This window comes from Bos grunniens, chromosome 10 (genome assembly GCF_055505025.1).
Source record: "Bos grunniens cultivar Pamir isolate PY7600 chromosome 10, Bosgru_T2T1.0, whole genome shotgun sequence".
In the NCBI taxonomy this organism is placed as follows: domain Eukaryota; kingdom Metazoa; phylum Chordata; class Mammalia; order Artiodactyla; family Bovidae; genus Bos; species Bos grunniens.
The window spans coordinates 11,302,977-11,323,775 of NC_141174.1; the positions used below are offsets into that span (position 1 = coordinate 11,302,977).

Here is a 20,799-nt window from a genome sequence, read left to right on the forward strand (position 1 = left end):
GGCCAAAGTATTCAGTATCAGTCCTTCCAATGAATTTTCAGGGTTGATTTCCTTTAGAATTGGCTGGTTTGATCTCCTTGCTGTCCAAGGGACTCTCAAGAATCTTCTTCAACACCACAGTTTGAAGCCATCAATTCTTTGGTGCTCAGCCTTTTTTATTGCCCAGCTCTCACATCCATAAATGACTATTGGAAAAACCATAGCTTTGACTCTACGGACCTTTGTAGGCAAAATAATGTCTCTGCTGTTTAATACGCTGTCTAGGTTTGTCATTGCTTTTATTCCAAGGAGCAAACGTCTCTTATTTCATGGCTACAGTCACCGTCCACAGTGATTTTGGAGCACAAGAAAATAAAATCTGTCACTGTTTCCATTGTTTCCCCATCTATTTGCCATGAAGTGATGGGACCAGATGCCATGATCTTCATTTTTTTAGTTTATTTTTTTTATTGAGGATAATTGCTTTACAGACTTTTGTGGTTTTCTATCAAACCTCATCATGAATCAGCCATAGGTATACATATATACCCTCCCTTTAGAACCTCCCTCCCATCTCCTCCCCATCCCACCCCTACTGTTGAGTTTTAAGCCAGCTTTTTCACTGTTTTCTTTCACTTTCATCAAAAGCCTCTTTAATTCCTCTTTGCTTTCTGCCATAAGGGTGGTGTCATCTCATGTCTGAGGTTATTGATATTTCTTCCTGCAATCTTGATTCCAGCCTGTGCTTCATCCAGTCCAGTGTTTCGCATGATATACTCTGCATATAAGTTAAATAAGCAGGGTGACAATATATAGCCTTGACATACTCCTTTCCCAATTTGGAACTAGTCTGTTGTTCCATGTCCAGTTCTAATTATTGCTTCTTGACCTGCTTACTGGTTTGTCAGGAGGCAGGTAATGTGGCTTGGTATTCCATCTGTTTAAGAATTTCCTCATTTTTTGTGATTTATACAGTCCAAGGGTTTAGTATAGTCAGTAAAGCAGAACTAGATGTTTTTCTGAAATTCTTTAGCTTTTTTTATGAGCCAACAGATGTTGGCAACTTTATCTTTGGTTCCACTGCCTTTTCTAAATCCAGCTTGTATATTTGGATGTTCTTGATTCACATATTGCTGACGCCTAGCTTGATGGATTTTGAACATTACTTTGCTAACATGTGAAATGAGTGCAATTGTGGGGTAGTTTGAACATTGTCATTGCCCTTCTGTGGGATTGGAATGAAAACTGACCTTTTCTAGTCCTATGGCCACTGCTGAGTTTTTCCAAATTTGCTGGTATATTGAGTGCAGCACTTTCACAGCATCATCTTTTATTTTATTTTTTTAAATTTTATTTTATTTTTAAACTTTATATAATTGTATTAGTTTTGCCAAATATCAAAATGAATCCGCCACAGGTATACATGTGTTCCCCATCCTGAACCCTCCTCCCTCCTCCCTCCCCATACCATCCCTCTGGGTCGTCCCAGTGCACTAGCCCCAAGCATCCAGTATCATGCATCGAACCTGGACTGGCAACTCGTTTCTTACGTGATATTTTACATGTTTCAATGCCATTCTCCCAAATCTTCCCACCCTCTCCCTCTCCCATAGAGTCCATAAGACTGATCTATACATCAGTGTCTCTTTTGCTGTCTTGTACACAGGGTTATTGTTACCATCTTTCTAAATTCCATATATATGCGTTATTATACTGTATTGGTGTTTTTCACTCTGTATAATCGGCTCCAGTTTCATCCACCTCATTAGAACTGATTCAAATGTTTTCTTTTTAATGGCTGAGTAATACTCCATTGTGTATATGTACCATAGCTTTCTTATCCATTCATCTGCTGGTGGACATCTAGGTTGCTTCCATGTCCTGGCTATTATAAACAGTGCTGCGATGAACATTGGGGTACACGTGTCTCTTTCTCTTCTGGTTTCTGTCTTTTAGTATTTAAAATAGCTCAGCTAGAATTCTATCACTTCCACTAGCTTTGTTTGTATTAATGCTTCCTAAGTTCCACTTGACTTTGCACTCCAAGATGTCTGGCTCTAGCTAAATGATCACACAATCATGATTATCCAGGTCATTAAGATCTTTTTTGTACAATTCTTTTGTGTGTTTATACCACCTATTCTTAATATCTTCTGCTTCTGCGTCTGTCCTTTACTGTGCCCATCTTTGCTTGAAAAGTTCTTTTGGTATTTCTCATTTTCTTGAAGACATCTGTAGTCTTTCTCATTCTATTGTTTTCCTCTGTTTCTTTGCATTGTTCACTGAAAAAGGCTGAGATACTGGGGCTTAATTTCATCATATGAATTTGTGAGGGAACAAATTCAACTCATACCTGAAACTATGGGACTTAGCTTAGTATTTAGGTCTCCTGTCTTTCAGTCTTGTTAATTCTGTCTTCATTTTTTTCTTAATCAGATTTGACAAATAATTTTTCATTTTGTTAGCCTTAAAAAAAAAAAAAAGCTTTGTGTTATACTGACCTGCTCTACTGTAATTTTTCAGAGTTAGCTGATGCCTCTATAACCAATTACTGTACATGTGTGCTAAGTCGCTTCAGCTGTGTCCTACTCTTTAGTACTCTATGGACTGTAACCCGCCAGGATCTTCTGTCCATGGGATTCTCCAGGGAAGAATACTGGAGTGGGTTGCAGTGTCGTCCTCCAGGGGATCTTCCTGACCCAGGGATCGAACCCGTATGTCTTACGTCTCGTGCATTGGCAGGTGGCTTCTTTACCACTAGTACCACATGGGAAGCCCAACCAATTAATGCTGCTGCTGCTTCCCAGCTCCATTATTATTTTTGAGAAGAGTGAACCTAGAGAAAGCCACTATCTTGAACTTAAGTTTTTCATTCTTGAATATATTATGCCTTTTTATTACTGCACATTATCTGTCAACAAAATATATATACTGTTGATCATAGATTTTTAAGCTTTTTAACAGATGACTTTTCCATGTAGTAATCAATTTTTAATTTTTATTTTGTTTATCATATACTGTAGTTTTAATTCATTTTAAGTTTGGTCATCCCAACATTGATTTGTAGAGTTACTTCAGTAACTTTAGATTACTTACTTATTTCCTTCAATGATTCTGCATTTATTTAGCCCTTCTATTTTTTTAAAGCCAATTTTCATAAAGTCAATAATAGTATATTCTCTTAATACTTTCAAAAACTCAGCTGCATTTCTAACTGGCACCGTACTTTTTTCCTGAGATTTTATTTATTTTTCATTTTTTACCATTATCAATTTCTGTTATTTTATTAGTATTTTTCTCTTTCCCAGAGGAATTTTTGGTATTCTCATCACTCTAGTTGTTTTTGTTATCTGTATCATTAATTTCTGCCCTTTATTATTTCACTTCTTTTATTCTCTTAATATTAGTCTATTTTTTCTTTTTCTAGTTTTTTAAAGGGGCTTTTTAAATCAAATTCTTTCCAATATTTTGAATTAATGCATTAAATTAATACATTTATTTATGTTTAGTTGTATTCCCTGTGTTTTGATATATGTCTTTCATTGCTGTTCATTTATAAATTTTATATAATTTCTATTATGAGTAATATGAGTATAAGTTAAATTTTTAAATTAATTAACTTATTTTAATTGGAGGCTAATTACTTTAAATACGTTGACTTTTTTCAGTCTCTCAACTTTTTCTTTTTGTTTCACTACTTTTCCAACACCAGTTTTAAATTTAATTGCACTATTATTAAATAACTTATCTTTTTAATATTTGTCCTTTGAAATTTATTGAAACTTCCTTTATATCTTAATGCCTGTCATACTTTCCAAAATATTTCATCTTTATTTTAAATATATATGTATGTATCATTTCCGTTTGTAGTGTAAGAATTTTCTATATATCTCATGATTTAGCTTATTAGTTTTATTGTTAAAATCTTTTCTATTCTTTTCTTTCTCAATCTATTCATTTATAATAGAGAATGTTGCTGCTGCTGCTGCTAAGTCGCTTCAGTCGTGTCCGACTCAGTGCGACCCCATAGACAGCAGCCCACCAGGCTCCGCCGTCCCTGGGATTCTCCAGGCAAGAACACTGGAGTGGGTTGCCATTTCCTTCTCCAATGCGTGAAAGTAAACAGTGAAAGTGAAGTCACTCAGTCGTGTCCAACTCTTAGTTACCCCATGGACTGCAGCCCACCAGGCTCCTCCATCCAATAGAGTATGTTAGAATCTCTAATAAAGTGGATACATATGTGGAAGCTTTAGAGAAACTGATGTTGTGAGAGTATGAATTGATTGCCCTTGTCACAAATTGGAAGTGATGGATTCAAGCCAATGTCTGTCTGACTTTGGGGACAAGTTCTTAACTTCTAATGTTAGTATAATTTTTAAAAAGAAAAAAAAAAAAGAACTGTGAGTTCGGGTAAGTTCAGTTCATTTGCTCAGCCGTGTCCAACTCTTTGCAACCCTATGGACTGCAGCACGCCAGGTTTCCCTGTCCATCACCAACTCCCTGACTTACTCAAACTCATGTCCATTGAGTCGATGATGCCATCCAACCATCTCATCCTCTGTCGTAAGGGCATGCCTAAAATCAGAACCATTCAGCTTACCAGCTCATTTGGTGTTAAAAAACTGTATCCTGTGGCACATTTCACTTCTCAGTTATCAGAACTGATTCTGGAAAGGTGAATACATGATTCAAATTTTAAACTTTCCTTCTCAGAGCTCTTTCTCATTCTACTCATCATTTAACTGCCTATCTTGAATTTCTGATACTGCTGTTCCTTCAGAATCATTCAGTTATTTTCAGATGCTGCCATGGATCTATTTTGACCTGAACTCTTGTCCATTCCTTCTAACTCCTTTTGGCAGGAGGCTTCAGAGCCATCCCCTCACCATCTTTCCAGAGCATCTAGACTGGAGCGCATCTCCAGTTTCCAGTTGTTTGCTGCTGCCTAGGTCTTTGTTCAGACGTCCACAGCTGAAGTCAGCCCACATTCCAGGTTGAACAGCTAATGGAAAGTGGTAGATAGGCCCCCAAAGTGCACATTTTCCAAGAAAGGTCATGAGAAGATTGTCTTCCTGCCAGGGCCAGATAGGTTACATTGAGGGCAGCTGAGCATGGAAGTGTAGAGTGGTGGGGGATAAGGACTGTAGAGTGGTGGGGTTACCAGGTCAAGTTTGTCCTGGAGCGACCTCTCGATACTGATATTACAATTGCTGAAGAGCCAGACATATGTTAACAGTGCTGAAATGTGGAACAGGAATGAGGTTTGAGGTCAATCTGTCTGAGACATCTGTGATGAAAGTGAGCACAGCGGTTGCCTGAAACTTGCTTTGGTCCTGAACCTCTGCTTTTTGTCTCATAAGAAGGTTGAGGGAAATGACACCAGCCTCCAGGAGCTGGTAAGAGAATTCAGTAAAATCATGTCCATCCGGTTAGAATGGCTGCGATCCAAAAGTCTACAAATAATAAATGCTGGAGAGGGTGTGGAGAAAAGGGAACCCTCTTACACTGTTGGTGGGAATGCAAACTAGTACAGCCACTAAAGAGAACAGTGTGGAGACTCCTTAAAAAACTGGAAATAGAACTGCCTTATGATCCAGCAATCCCACTGCTGGGCATACACACTGAGGAAACCAGAAGGGAAAGAGACACGTGTACCCCAATGTTCATCGCAGCACTGTTTATAATAGCCAGGACATGGAAGCAACCTAGATGTCCATCAGCAGATGAATGGATAAGAAAGCTGTGGTACATATACACAATGGAGTATTACTCAGCCATTAAAAAGAATACATTGGAATCAGTTCTAATGAGGTGGATGAAACTGGAGCCTATTATACAGAGTGAAGTAAGCCAGAAGGAAAAACACCAATACAGTATACTAACGCATATATATGGAATTTAGAAAGATGATAACGATAACCCTGTATACGAGACAGCAAAAGAGACACTGATGTATAGAACAGGCTTATGGACTCTGTGGGAGAGGGAGAGGGTAGGAAGATTTGGGAGAATGGCATTGAAACATGTGAAATGTCATGTATGAAACGAGATGCCAGTCCAGGTTCAATGCACGATGCTGGATGCTTGGGGCTGGTGCACTGGGACGACCCAGAGGGATGGTATGGGGAGGGAGGAGGGACGAGGGTTCAGGATGGGGAACACATGAGAAATAAAGGAATAAAAAATTAAAAAAAAAAATCATGTCCATCAAGTACCTGCAACAATACCTGGCATGGAGGAGGGACTCGGGAAGCACTGGGGTCATTGCTGCTCTTCTTATTTCTGTTGCTGCTGCTTTTTATGGTGATTTCTTGTTGTTGTTGGGAGGTAGCTGGGAAAGAGCTATTATTGAGGCATTTTATATGCTGATTGGTGGACCACATGAAAGCAAAATGTCCTATAACTTTACATGTGTTCGGTGACCGATTCAAAATTTTAGTCTTGTAGTAGACTGCAGCATTGTTGAAAATTTTTGCCGCTGCTCTTTGGAGGAGGATTAAGTTTCTTGGGCCCATTGACATCAGATTGGCCATATTACATGTTGTTGAAATCAAGAGAGGCCGTGGTCGTTTTGATCAGTAACACGTGCATGAAAGTGGGATGAATTACTTTTAAATAGAAACTTGAAAAGCCCAGGTTACAGGCAGTTTCTCTTTTCTTCCCTTCTGGCAGCTGGCAGACCCTTATGAGGCTGGCAGCTAGAGGGGGACTGCCCCCTCAATCTGGAGCATATCATGAAAACGGCACAGAGCATGACAAAAAGTAATCCTTAGTCGCTTGTGATATTGGCATTGTTTATTGACACAACAAAGTCCCATATAGTGACAGAATTCTCATGTTTTGTATTTCAGACACTCAACAACATCATTGTCAATGTTGGTACAGAGAGAAGTCAAGTATAGAGTTAATCTGTCCAGTGGCTAGTGGCTTTCACATTGACTGGCTCTAGAACATTTCTTTTCTTTTTTTGTGTGTGTGGTTTTCTTTTTTTTTTTTTTTTCTAATTTTATTTTATTTTTAAACTTTACATAATTGTATTAGTTTTGCCAAATATCAAAATGAATCCGCCACAGGTATACATGTGTTCCCCATCCCGAACCCTCCTCCCTCCTCCCTCCCCATACCATCCCTCTGGGCCGTCCCAGTGCACCAGCCCCAAGCATCCAGCATCGTGCATCGAACCTGGACTGGCAACTCGTTTCCTACATGATATTTTACATGTTTCATTGCCATTCTCCCAAATCTTCCCACCCTCTCCCTCTCCCACAGAGTCCATAAGCCTGTTCTATACATCAGTGTCTCTTTTGCTGTCTCGTATACAGGGTTATCGTTACCATCTTTCTAAATTCCATATATATGCGTTAGTATACTGTATTGGTGTTTTTCCTTCTGGCTTACTTCACTCTGTATAATAGGCTCCAGTTTCATCCACCTCATTAGAACTGATTCAAATGTATTCTTTTTAATGGCTGAGTAATACTCCATTGTGTATATGTACCACAGCTTTCTTATCCATTCATCTGCTGATGGGCATCTAGGTTTCTTCCATGTCCTGGCTATTATAAACAGTGCTGCGATGAACATTGGGGTACACGTGTCTCTTTCCCATCTGGTTTCCTCAGTGTGTATGCCCAGCAGTGGGATTGCTGGATCATAAGGCAGTTCTATTTCCAGTTTTTTAAGGAATCTCCACACTGTTCTCCATAGTGGCTGTACTAGTTTGCATTCCCACCAACAGTGTAAGAGGGTTCCCTTTTCTCCACACCCTCTCCAGCATTTATTATTTGTAGACTTTTGGATCGCAGCCATTCTGACTGGTGTGAAATGGTACCTCATAGTGGTTTTGATTTGCATTTCTCTGATAATGAGTGATGTTGAGCATCTTTTCATGTGTTTGTTAGCCATCTGTATGTCTTCTTTGGTGAAATGTCTATTTAGTTCTTTGGCCCATTTTTTGATTGGGTCGTTTATTTTTCTGGAGTTGAGCTGTAGGAGTTGCTTGTATATTTTTGAGATTAGTTGTTTGTCGGTTGCTTCATTTGCTATTATTTTCTCCCATTCTGAAGGCTGTCTTTTCACCTTGCTAATAGTTTCCTTTGATGTGCAGAAGCTTTTAAGGTTAATTAGGTCCCATTTGTTTATTTTTGCTTTTATTTCCAATATTCTGGGAGGTGGGTCATAGAGGATCCTGCTGTGATGTATGTCGGAGAGTGTTTTGCCTATGTTCTCCTCTAGGCGTTTTATAGTTTCTGGTCTTACGTTTAGATCTTTAATCCATTTTGAGTTTCTTTTTGTGTATGGTGTTAGAAAGTGGTCCAGTTTCATTCTTTTACAAGTGGTTGACCAGATTTCCCAGCACCACTTGTTAAAGAGATTGTCTTTAATCCACTGTATATTCTTGCCTCCTTTGTCAAAGATAAGGTGTCCATATGTGCGTGGATTTATCTCTGGGCTTTCTATTTTGTTCCATTGATCAATATTTCTGTCTTTGTGCCAGTACCATACTGTCTTGATAACTGTGGCTTTGTAGTAGAGCCTGAAGTCAGGTAGGCTGATTCCTCCAGTTCCATTCTTCTTTCTCAAGATCGCTTTGGCTATTCGAGGTTTTTTGTATTTCCATACAAATTGTGAAATTATTTGTTCTAGCTCTGTGAAGAATACTGTTGGTAGCTTGATAGGGATTGCGTTGAATCTATAAATTGCTTTGGGTAGTATACTCATTTTCACTATATTGATTCTTCCAATCCATGAACATGGTATATTTCTCCACCTATTAGTGTCCTCTTTGATTTCTTTCACCAGTGTTTTATAGTTTTCTATATATAGGTCTTTAGTTTCTTTAGGTAGATATATTCCTAAGTATTTTATTCTTTCCGTTGCAATGGTGAATGGAATTGTTTCCTTAATTTCTCTTTCTGTTTTCTCATTATTAGTGTATAGGAATGCAAGGGATTTCTGTGTGTTGATTTTATATCCTGCAACTTTACTATAATCATTGATTATTTCTAGTAATTTTCTGGTGGAGTCTTTAGGGTTTTCTATGTAGAGGATCATGTCATCTGCAAATAGTGAGAGTTTTACTTCTTCTTTTCCAATTTGGATTCCTTTTATTTCTTTTTCTGCTCTGATTGCTGTGGCCAAAACTTCCAAAACTATGTTGAATAGTAATGGTGAAAGTGGGCACCCTTGTCTTGTTCCTGACTTTAGAGGAAATGCTTTCAATTTTTCACCATTGAGGATAATGTTTGCTGTGGGTTTGTCATATATAGCTTTTATTATGTTGAGGTATGTTCCTTCTATTCCTGCTTTCTGGAGAGTTTTTATCATAAATGGATGTTGAATTTTGTCAAAGGCTTTCTCTGCATTTATTGAGATAATCATATGGTTTTTATTTTTCAATTTGTTAATGTGGTGTATTACATTGATTGATTTTCGGATATTGAAGAATCCTTGCATCCCTGGGATAAAGCCCACTTGATCATGGTGTATGATCTTTTTCATGTGTTGTTGGATTCTGATTGCTAGAATTTTGTTAAGGATTTTTGCATCTATGTTCATCAGTGATATTGGCCTGTAGTTTTCTTTTTTTGTGGCATCTTTGTCAGGTTTTGGTATCAGGGTGATGGTGGCCTCATAGAATGAGTTTGGAAGTTTACCTTCCTCTGCAATTTTCTGGAAGAGTTTGAGCAGGATAGGTGTTAGCTCTTCTCTAAATTTTTGGTAGAATTCAGCTGTGAAGCCGTCTGGACCGGGGCTTTTGTTTGCTGGAAGATTTTTGATTACAGTTTCAATTTCCATGCTTGTGATGGGTCTGTTAAGATTTTCTATTTCTTCCTGGTCCAGTTTTGGAAAGTTGTACTTTTCTAAGAATTTGTCCATTTCTTCCACGTTGTCCATTTTATTGGCATATAATTGTTGATAGTAGTCTCTTATGATCCTTTGTATTTCTGTGTTGTCTGTTGTGATCTCTCCATTTTCGTTTCTAATTTTGTTGATTTGATTTTTCTCCCTTTGTTTCTTGATGAGTCTGGCTAATGGTTTGTCAATTTTATTTATCCTTTCAAAGAACCAGCTTTTGGTTTTGTTGATTTTTGCTATGGTCTCTTTTGTTTCTTTTGCATTTATTTCTGCTCTAATTTTTAAGATTTCTTTCCTTCTACTAACCCTGGGGTTCTTCATTTCTTCCTTTTCTAGTTGCTTTAGGTGTAGAGTTAGGTTATTTATTTGACTTTTTTCTTGTTTCTTGAGGTGTGCCTGTATTGCTATGAACTTTCCCCTTAGGACTGCTTTTACCGTGTCCCACAGGTTTTGGGTTGTTGTGTTTTCATTTTCATTCGTTTCTATGCAAATTTTGATTTCTTTTTTGATTTCTTCTGTGATTTGTTGGTTATTCAGCAGTGTGTTGTTCAGCCTCCATATGTTGGAATTTTTAATAGTTTTCCTCCTGTAATTGAGATCTAATCTTACTGCATTGTGGTCAGAAAAGATGCTTGGAATGATTTCTATTTTTTTGAATTTACCAAGGCTAGCTTTATGGCCCAGGATGTGATCTATCCTGGAGAAGGTTCCATGTGCGCTTGAGAAAAAGGTGAAATTCATTGTTTTGGGATGAAATGTCCTATAGATATCAATTAGGTCTAACTGGTCTATTGTATCGTTTAAAGTTTGTGTTTCCTTGTTAATTTTCTGTTTAGTTGATCTATCCATAGGTGTAAGTGGGGTATTAAAGTCTCCCACTATTATTGTGTTATTGTTAATTTCTCCTTTCATACTTGTTAGCATTTGTCTTACGTACTGTGGTGCTCCCGTGTTGGGTGCATATATATTTATAATTGTTATATCTTCTTCTTGGATTGATCCTTTGATCATTATGTAGTCACCTTCTTTGTCTCTTTTCACAGCCTTTGTTTTAAAGTCTATTTTATCTCATATGAGTATTGCTACTCCTGCTTTCTTTTGGTCCCTATTTGCATGGAAAATCTTTTTCCAGCCCTTCACTTTCAGTCTGTATGTGTCCCCTGTTTTGAGGTGGGTCTCTTGTAGACAACATATGTAGGGGTCTTGTTTTTGTATCCATTCAGCCAGTCTTTGTCTTTTGGTTGGGGCATTCAACCCATTTACGTTTAAGGTAATTACTGATAAGTATGATCCCGTTGCCATTTACTTTATTGTTTTGGGTTCGAGTTTATACACCGTTTTTGCGTTTCCTGTCTAGAGAATATCCTTTAGTATTTGTTGGAGAGCCGGTTTGGTGGTGCAGAATTCTCTCAGCTTTTGCTTGTCTGAAAAGCTTTTGATTTCTCCTTCATACTTGAATGAGATCCTTGCTGGGTACAATAATCTGGGCTGTAGGTTATTTTCTTTCATCATTTTAAGTATGTCTTGCCATTCCCTCCTGGCTTGAAGAGTTTCTATTGAAAGATCAGCTGTTATCCTTATGGGAATTCCCTTGTGTGTTATTTGTTGTTTTTCCCTTGCTGCTTTTAATATTTGTTCTTTGTGTTTGATCTTTGTTAATTTGATTAATATGTGTCTTGGGGTGTTTCTCCTTGGGTTTATCCTTTTGGGGACTCTCTGGGTTTCTTGTACTTGGGTGATTATTTCCTTTCCCATTTTAGGGAAGTTTTCCACTATTATCTCCTCAAGTATTTTCTCATGGTCTTTCTTTTTGTCTTCTTCTTCTGGAACCCCTATGATTCGAATGTTGTAGCGTTTAATATTGTCCTGGAGGTCTCTGAGATTGTCCTCATTTCTTTTAATTCGTTTTTCTTTTATCCTCTCTGATTCATTTATTTCTACCATTCTATCTTCTAATTCACTAATCCTGTCTTCTGCCTCTGTTATTCTACTATTTGTTGCCTCCAGAGTGTTTTTAATTTCACTTATTGCATTATTCATTATATATTGACTCTTTTTTATTTCTTCTAGGTCCTTGTTAAACCTTTCTTGCATCTTCTCAATACTTGTCTCCAGGCTATTTATCTGTGATTCCATTTTAGTTTCAAGATTTTGGATCAATTTCACTATCATTATTCAGAATTCTTTATCAGGTAGATTCCCTATCTCTTCCTCTTTTGTTTGGTTTGGTGGGCATTTATCCTGTTCCTTTTTCTGCTGAGTATTCCTCTGTCTCTTCATCTTGTTTAAATTGCTGAGTTTGGGGTGTCCTTTCTGTATTCTGGCAGTTTGTGGAGTTCTCTTTATTGTGGCTTTTCCTCACTGTGTGTGGGTTTGTACAGATGGCTTGTCAAGGATTCCTGGTTAGGGAAGCTTGTGTCGGTGTTCTGGTGGGTGGAGCTGTATTTCTTCTCTCTCCTTTCGAAGAGTTGGGTTGCTTTTCTGGGTGCCTGATGTCCTCTGCCGGCATTCAGAAGTTGTTTTGTGGAATTTGCTCGACGTTTAAATGCTCTTTTGATGAATTTGTGGGGGAGAAAGTGTTCTCCCCGTCCTACTCCTCCGCCATCTTGGCTCCTCCTCTAGAACATTTCTATTATTACAGAAAGTTCAATTGGACAATAGTCGTGTATATATCAGTGTGGTCCCTGAGACCTAGCTGAGGTTAGCTCAAGGGACGTCTCTGATGTTTTATTTTTCCTTTTTCAGTGTTTTTTTTTTAAAAGTTATCCTTTTAGCTTTCATCTAATTATTATACCTTGTTGGGCTTCCCTGGTGGCTCAGAGGGTAACGCATCTGCCTGTGATGCAGAAGACCCAGGTTTGATCCCTGGGTTGGGAAGATCCCCTGGAGAAGGAAATGGCAACCCACTCCAGTATTCTTGCCTGGAGAATCCCATGGACAGAGGAGCCTGGTGGCCCACAGTCCATGGGGTCGCAAAGAGTCAGATACGACTGAGCAACTACACTACTTACACTTAATTATTATACATTTTAAAATAATATGTACATTCTAAGTTACAGTATATAATTACATGTTACCCTTTTTTTCTTCCATTTTGCTTTGTAATATTGCAAAGCCTCCATTCAATCAGTTTAATTGTGTGCTGTCATGTTAAAGGTTTTATATTGTTGAGTGGGCATGGTAGAGAATGACTTTCATAATCCATCTTGATTCTTACAATGACTAAGGTAACAGTGAATAATAATTTGTTAAAGAGAATAATTAAAAAAAATTATATATAGTCATTAATTAAAAAGATAGTAAAATAACCATCTCTGTAGAGACTGCTTATATTTTAGGTATAATTTTAGACTTGTATGCTTAATATTTTGTATTCTAAACAGAAATATAGTCTCTAACATAAAACACAGAAGTCAGCTACCTTCCATGACATAAACTGTTTAGACCAACTTTCTGAAATATTTTAGTGTGTACAAATGATGTATATTTCCATTAATTACTTGGTTAATTATTGAATGTTCAACAAATGTTATCCTCTGAAGCTGGGGTTGTTTGAAATGTTGTCACTGCTGTTTCTCATGTGTTCAGCTCAGATCAAGTTAATCATATCTAAAAATCTTGTAGTAGTACCAAATCCGGAAAAAGCATTTGTCTAAGCGGCCGGAAAGCTTCTATCTCTGCTGATGGAAGATTTAATAGAAACTGAGTGATATTGTTTCAGCCCAATGTACTCTGTATAATTAAGCAATTGATGTTCTTTAGTTCATTAAGCAATTTCATCCACCCTTCCCAACACTTTGAATTCATGTTTTGTTGGTTATTCTGATCACTTCTTAAATCTCATTAGTTGGAGTTGAGAGGCAACATTAGTGAAAAATTTGAATTATAAAGCATAAAGCATTTTGGAAAAATGTACTTATATTGTTTAATACATATATTTATTTGAAGTCAAACTGCCCAGCAAAAACGTTCTTTAATGAAAAGAAGAATTATAATTTCACAGTACCTTTTCAAGGGACAATGTTGGCCTGTATTTACAGTTTATTTATATGTATCTAGGTAACAAGTACATCTGAAGTTCTTGCAAACAATGTGGTCTTTCAATTGTATAAATATTCCCTTTGAAAACAATTTGCACTATTTTTGTTGTTATTCTTCAGAGACTTCAGTTTAGCCCCTATCATAAGCAAAACATATCTCCTATTAAAATAGATTCATGACCTTGGACCATTCGGCAGAAAAGTTTCGGACTTCCTCTCTGGTTGTCCAAGGTCTCTCCTGTCTTTGAAGTATACTGAGGCTGGCTTTAAGAACTAGGGTTGATCCTAGCGCTGGCAAATATTAGCATAACAAACCAGTACACGCTAGTTTTTAACCGACGGAAATAAAGCCATAGCACTGTTGACAGTGGACCGGAAGAGGGAGAAACACTGATGCTGTGGCTTTGTCCTGTGGGGAAGCACCTTTTGTTCAATGCTCCTTTTATAATACTTGTGCTGTGTCTGCACTCAGTCATGTCCAGCTCTTCGTGACCCCATGGACTGTAGCAGTCAGGCTCCTTTCTCCATGGAATTTTCCAGGGGAGAATAGTGCAGTGGGTTACCATTTCCTACTCCAGGGGATCTTGCAGACCCAGAGACTGACCTAGGTCTCCTGCGTTGGTAGGCAGATTCTTCACCACTGCACCACCTGGGAAACCTGCTTTTCAGTACTTACTAGTTCTGTTTCTTTAACCCCTTATTTCTGTTTCATTGGGTGACCAAGTCTGAGTTCATGCAAATGAACTTTCATTCAGCAGTTTAGCCTCCACTGAACCTTGCTTGGTGTTTAGCACTATCCTGGTTTTGATCATGATTTTATCCAAGCCATTTTCACATCAAGATGTTTTGATGTGAATCTTCCTCTGTAAGTTCATATTGCAACTGAATACCATCATGACAGGGGCTATTGTGCAAAATTCATAACTTGGTACACACTTTCTCCACTCTCTAATACTGAATTTGTTGTGAGCTTGACCCCAGGTCATTTGTTTTTACCTGAGTCCATTTTTTTCCTTTAGTTTCTGAGGAAACCGAATAATGATGGCACTGATTTTTCCATAGTCCCAAAATGGAACCAGGAAGTATTATAAAGAGTGGATTAAGTAAAAAGTGCTCCCCTGCCAGACAGAACTATAGCATCAGTCTTTCCTCTTCTGCTCCACAGTCAACAGTGCTTTAAAACAGGTTTTGTTTTGTTTTGTTTTGTTTTCATAAGAAGGATCCAAGAGGTTTATTAGACATGTCACGGCAAGATGAAGAATGACCAGTGACAATAACAGCCATGTTCTATCAGCCAGGTGCCACTTGGCAGTATGATATTATACTGAGAGACATCCCTGCGTTCGGATTTCCTCCTGGGCTGTGCAAAGGCTCTCAAATTAAGAGTCTAACACAAAGAAATTCCAGAAACCACTGGAAGACCAAGTGGCTTAGAAAAGTCAACATCGGGTTGCAGGGAGGGGTAGTGGTTGCACAGATGTTGGTGCTTGTGCTTTCTGTAGAAAGATAGGAGGGGTCTTATCAGTGGACAAGCAAAAGGATTTTATTTTTTCCAACCAAAGAAATAGCTAAAGATTTGCGGTCAAACTTTTTTCAGGTAAAATGTGAATTTAGATGAAACATTTTTATATATTTCAGGGTATATGTTTAAGGAAAATGTGCTAGGGACACAAGATAGCCAAAGGGCTAAAAAATTAGGCTCTGCTTTACCATTATTCCTGAGCCTTGGTTTCCTCTCGTGGATAAAAATAATAGCATATACTGCCTAAGGCTGTTAAGTTTAACTGTATTTCGCATAATACCTAAAAATAACAAGCATTTAGCAATTGTTAAGAAAGCCTTCTAGTCAACATGACAGTGATCTGTTAATGCTTTTAAATTGCTATTTAGCACATGTCTATACCTAAGTCCGATGTCGGCTAAATTTATGTTTGTGATGGCCTCTTCTGGCTTTATCTCTGCAATCACAAAATCTGATAGATGAACTAATTTCATGTTCTCTATACTTGGCCAAGTGTGTCTAATGTAGAAATGGCACATAAGTCATTCAAGACTGAGAGTTGTTATATGGGTGTCAGTTACGGTGTTTGTGTCTCTGAACTAACTGATATGATACAATAAGCAAATAATATTTTAACATATGTTAAGTTGACAGTAATTCAGGTGGTTTGTACACACTGAAGATTTTAAAATTTGCAATGACAATATAAGCAAAGTATTTGAAGTGCTGTGAGCCCCATCCTCTTATTTAAATCACTTTCTTCATATCTCAAAGCCAAATTCTGTTCTATCTTTGAGGGATTTAGAGTATACTAGCAAAGAAGAGAGGAAAATAAAGTACTAAGAGATTGAAGATGTTACAATTTTGATAATTCATGGTATCTTTAGTGTGCATAAAAGACCTCCCCATCCGTTTATAAGCATTTGATATGATATAAGCATCATATACCTCAAATCCGTGGTCTCTGATAACACTGCATACACTGTCTGGCTCTGGGAACATTGAAGTCAAAAGGGTCCAGGTTCCAGGAAAGCTTTGTGTTGCGTTTCAGTAAAAGACCTCTCAAACCACCTGATAAGGGACATGGCTCATGAGAATCCACCATCATAATTAAGGAATCATAAATACTGCCAGTTTGTCATATAATTGTCCATCTGACTTGGAAAGTGAGTGTCATTGTTACTTGGAATAGTTTTACATGAATTTTTAAAAAGCAGATATTACTAATGAAATACATACAGGATTCAGTAGTTTCCATTGTAATAGACGAGTGTCCTGTTCTATTAGTAAAAATATAAATTTCATCATCACGTTTCAGTGGTAGTACCATAATTATTTAGATCACCAAGTGCTTTTCATTACATTTAGAACAATTTCAAATTTTTAAAGTGGTAGATCTCTGAGCTGAGTAAACTGGGGAATTAATAGACATCTCTCAGGATTGTTACATGAAGGAAAGCCAGAAATGATGGTAGTGTCGCTGGGGTTTTCTACTTGTGTACCAGGGTGTGCATATCCTTCTTCATTTAACAAATGTTTCTGGTGCCAACATTGGCTGGATCATCAAGAAAGCATGGGAGTTCCAGAAAAACATCTATTTCTGCTTCATTGACTAAGCCAAAGCCTTTGGCTGTGTGGATCACCGTAAACTGTGGAAAATTCTGAAAGAGATGGGAATACCAGACCACATGACCAGCCTCTTGATAAATCTGTATGCAGGTCAGGAAGCAACAGTTAGAACTGGACGTGGGACAACAGACTGGTTCCTAATAGGGAAAGGAGTACGTCAAGGCTGTATATTGTCACCCTACTTATTTAACTTATATGCAGAGTACATCATGAGAAACGCTGGGCTGGATGAAGCACAAACTGGAATCAAGATTGCTGGGAGAAATATCAATAACCTCAGATATGCAGATGATACCACCCTTATGGCAGAAAGCAAAGAACTAAAGAGCTTCTTGATGAAAGTGAAAGAGCAAAGTGAAATTGGCTTAAAACTCAACACTCAGAAAACAGATCATGGCATCCGGTCCCATTACTTCATGGCAAATAGGTGGGGAAAATGACAGACCTTATTTTGGGGGCTCCAAAATCACTGCAGATGGTGACTGCAGCCATGAGATTAAAAGAGGCTTACTCCTTGGAAGAAAAGTTTTGACCAATCTAAACAGCATATTAAAAAGCAGAGACGTTACTTGCCAACAAAGGTCCATCTAGTCAAGGCTTTGGTTTTTCCAGTAGTCATGTATGGATATGAGAGTTGGACTATAAAGAAAGCTGAGCACTGAAGAATGGATGCTTTTGAACTGTGGTGTTGGAGAAGACTCTTGGGAGTCTCTTGGACTGCAAGGAAATCCAACCAGTTCATCCTAAAGGAATCAGTCCTGAATATTCATTGAAAGACTGATGCTGAAGCTGAAACTCCAATACTTTGGCTGCCTGGTGCGAAGAACTGACTCATTGGAAAAGACCCTGATGCTGGGAAAGACTGAAGGCAAAGAAGAAGGGGACGACAGAGGATAAGATGGTTGGATGGCATCACTGACTCAATGGACATGAATTTGAGTCAACTCCAGGAGTTGGTGATGGACAGGGAGGCCTGGCCTGCTGCAGTCCATGGGGTTGCAAAGAGTCAGACATGACTGAGTGACTAAACTGAACTGAACAGAAATCATTTTAAGATTTGTCACAATATCGTATCCAGTGCCTCTCTAAATTCATTTCCTCAGGTAGTCACAGGCCATATTTGCACTTTATGTTCATGTTGCTCAGTTAACATGGAAACATGGAAACTTTTGAATAGTCTAGCTGCTCTCTGACCTGTTTCAGCAGTCTCACTCTGTAGCTTCAAGCATTACTTTGGAAACTGAATCCTCCTCAAGGGTGGTAGAAAATCTTTATAGGTAATATGATTTCACCCATGGTATTCCCATATCAAAACAACTCGGTGTACTGAATGAGCCAGGCTTTGTCAGTCGCTTGATCAACTATACGTATTCTACTCACAAGGGTACCACATATATTACACCTATTGTCATCTTAAGAGAAGAATCTGCATCATTCTGAATTTTAAATGTTATAGAGTTTCTATAGATTGCCCAGGTGGCACAGTGGTAAAAAATCTGCTCACCAATGGAGGAGACACAGGAGATGTGAATTCAATCCCTGGGTCAGGAAGACCTCCTGGAGTAGGAAATGGCAACCCACTCCACTGTTCTTGCCTGGAGAATTCTATGGACAGAGGAGCTGGCTGGCTACAGTCCATGGGGTCACAAAGAGTCGGACTCAACTGAGCAAGCACATACTCATCACTCAGGCGTTATATATCTATGGAGATCTTTAAAAAAATTGCATCATTAGTTGCTCTGAACCTTCACATCTCAACGTGATTATCCCACTTTAAAGTGTTGTCATTGGAATATAGTAATAGATAATTTAAAAATAAATATGCAACCCTTGGATCCAGTTGACAATTGTGAGTCTCTGCAAAGGGGAAACTGGCAGCTCTTCTAGCAATCAGATCATGTCACTGGGCCAAGAATTGGCTTTGATAAATTCTTGATTCATCAGGGACTGTGGATGAACAGCTGCCTTTTGAATGTAGCCAAAGGAAATTTGCTGACAAGCATAACTATGAATAGGGCAATAAAGCTTTCAAACAACAACAAAAGAATGTTGATGCAAAACCTAAGAATACTCAAAACCAATTTCCTCTATCATTTCTATATCCCTTACCATAATTCTTCTATAGTTGCCATGCCCATAAGCAATGTCAGATCAAAAATGACAAATTACCTTTTTCAGGCTTGTACTAGGTGAATTAAAAACCAATTAACTTTTAATTTTTTTCTCCATGTTCCTAGAAGATCTAAATTATCAATCTAAAGTACTGTGCTTTGGTGATAGCTTTTGAAAATTTAAAGTGTACACAGTAACAGGAGACAGGATGGATATTCAGTGCGACTTTCAGCTTACAGTTGATTTACTCAAGAATCCTTGTCTTTGTTCAAAAAGGATTTTTAAAGGAACATTTTATAGTCTCGCTTAACATCAATACATGTCACCTAAACTAACATGTTAGTTTTCTCTCTCTTTCTCTCTCTCTTTTTTTTTTTTTGGTTACTAAAGATTCAGTTCAGTCGCTCAGTCATTTCCGTTTCTTTACTTGTTGCTCAAAACTGACCACTGGCTGCCTCACTTCAAAGAGTTTCAAGCTTCCCTTTCCCCTTCCCTTCCATCCATAAAGATTTTTACATGTTTGCTCTCTAGCATTGGGCTTCCCTGGTGGCTCAGATGGTAAAGAATCTGCCTGTAATGCGGGAGGCCTGGGTTCAATCTCTGGGTCATGAAGGTCCCCTGGAGAAGGGAATAGCTATGCACTCCAGTATTCTTGCCTGGAGAATTCCATGGACAGAGGAGCCTGGCGGGCTACAGTCCTTCGGGTTGCAAAGAGTCAGACACGACTGAGTGACTAACATTTTCACTTTTCACTTCTTTCTCTCTAGTATTAATTGAAATTACGTGTATAAATCATGCATCGAGTGCAGCTACTTCTTTGTGACATTTCCCTAAAAGAATATTAATCTCCATGTAAAACAGCCATCAAATATAAGGCCAAGATAGACTTCTGCCTTTTGAGAAAAGTGAGATGCCGCCATTTAAAAAAAAAAAAGTTCAATTTATTCTTTAAAAAAATTGAATGGACTTCCAACTACTCAAACACGGCTGGGTGGTTTAATGCTATTTACATCACATCAGGGTTAGTCCAGGACAGCTGGAAACAGGAAAGGTCTGTATGAGTGGGCTTAGATGGATTCAGGGCCAGTAAAAAGAAATAGGAACATGCATATTAGGGGATGACCAGAGGAGGGGAATTTAGTAACACGTTGTAAATATTAACTCTGGTCTCTTTGTGACCAAAAGTTAAATCTGGATTTGTTTTCAAGTATGCTTGTTCACAAATTTCTCAATGGATTTAGGTGGAATGAAGCTAAATTTAGTCTTCTCCAGAGGCATCATAGAACTGGTCACATTTAGCATCTGACTAATACCATGGTTAAGAAGGGTAGAACTTTCTAGCTGGAAAAAAGAAAAAGAAGCCGCATCTTTCCATTCCTGTTGGCTTTCCTGTGGTGCTCTAATATTCTACTTTTGGAGGCATGCCCTTGCTTTCTGCAGGGTTGAGTAGTACAACCTGTAACTCAAACTGTAGGAAGAAGTCTGTTGAAAGCAGAGGAGGTGTTGTCCTGTGTTTCTTTTATAAACTTGAATTTTTCAAGAAATACTTGAGTTGTTGTTCAGTCACTCAGTTGTGTCTGACTCTTTGTAACCCACAGACCGCAGCAAGCCAGGCTTCCCTGTCCTTCACTACCTCCCATATTTTGCTCATACTCATGTCCATTGAGTCGGTGAAGCCAT

At 38.2% G+C, this 20,799-nt stretch overlaps 1 protein-coding gene across 42 annotated transcripts in view; it reads left to right on the top strand.

Moving 5' to 3' along the window:
* Positions 1 to 20,799, top strand: part of CEP128 (centrosomal protein 128) — a 481,052-nt gene that overhangs the window by 281,283 nt on the left and 178,970 nt on the right. The window contains exon 21 of one of the 42 annotated variants that reach the window (XM_086319394.1): positions 3,947 to 5,407. The exons of the other annotated variants lie outside the window; for them this stretch is intronic. Within the exon in view, the coding sequence (XP_086175520.1) occupies positions 3,947 to 4,095 (149 nt within the window). The 3' untranslated portion in view covers positions 4,096 to 5,407. Of the gene's footprint in view, positions 1 to 3,946; positions 5,408 to 20,799 lie in introns of those variants that run through there. 42 annotated transcript variants of the gene reach the window in all.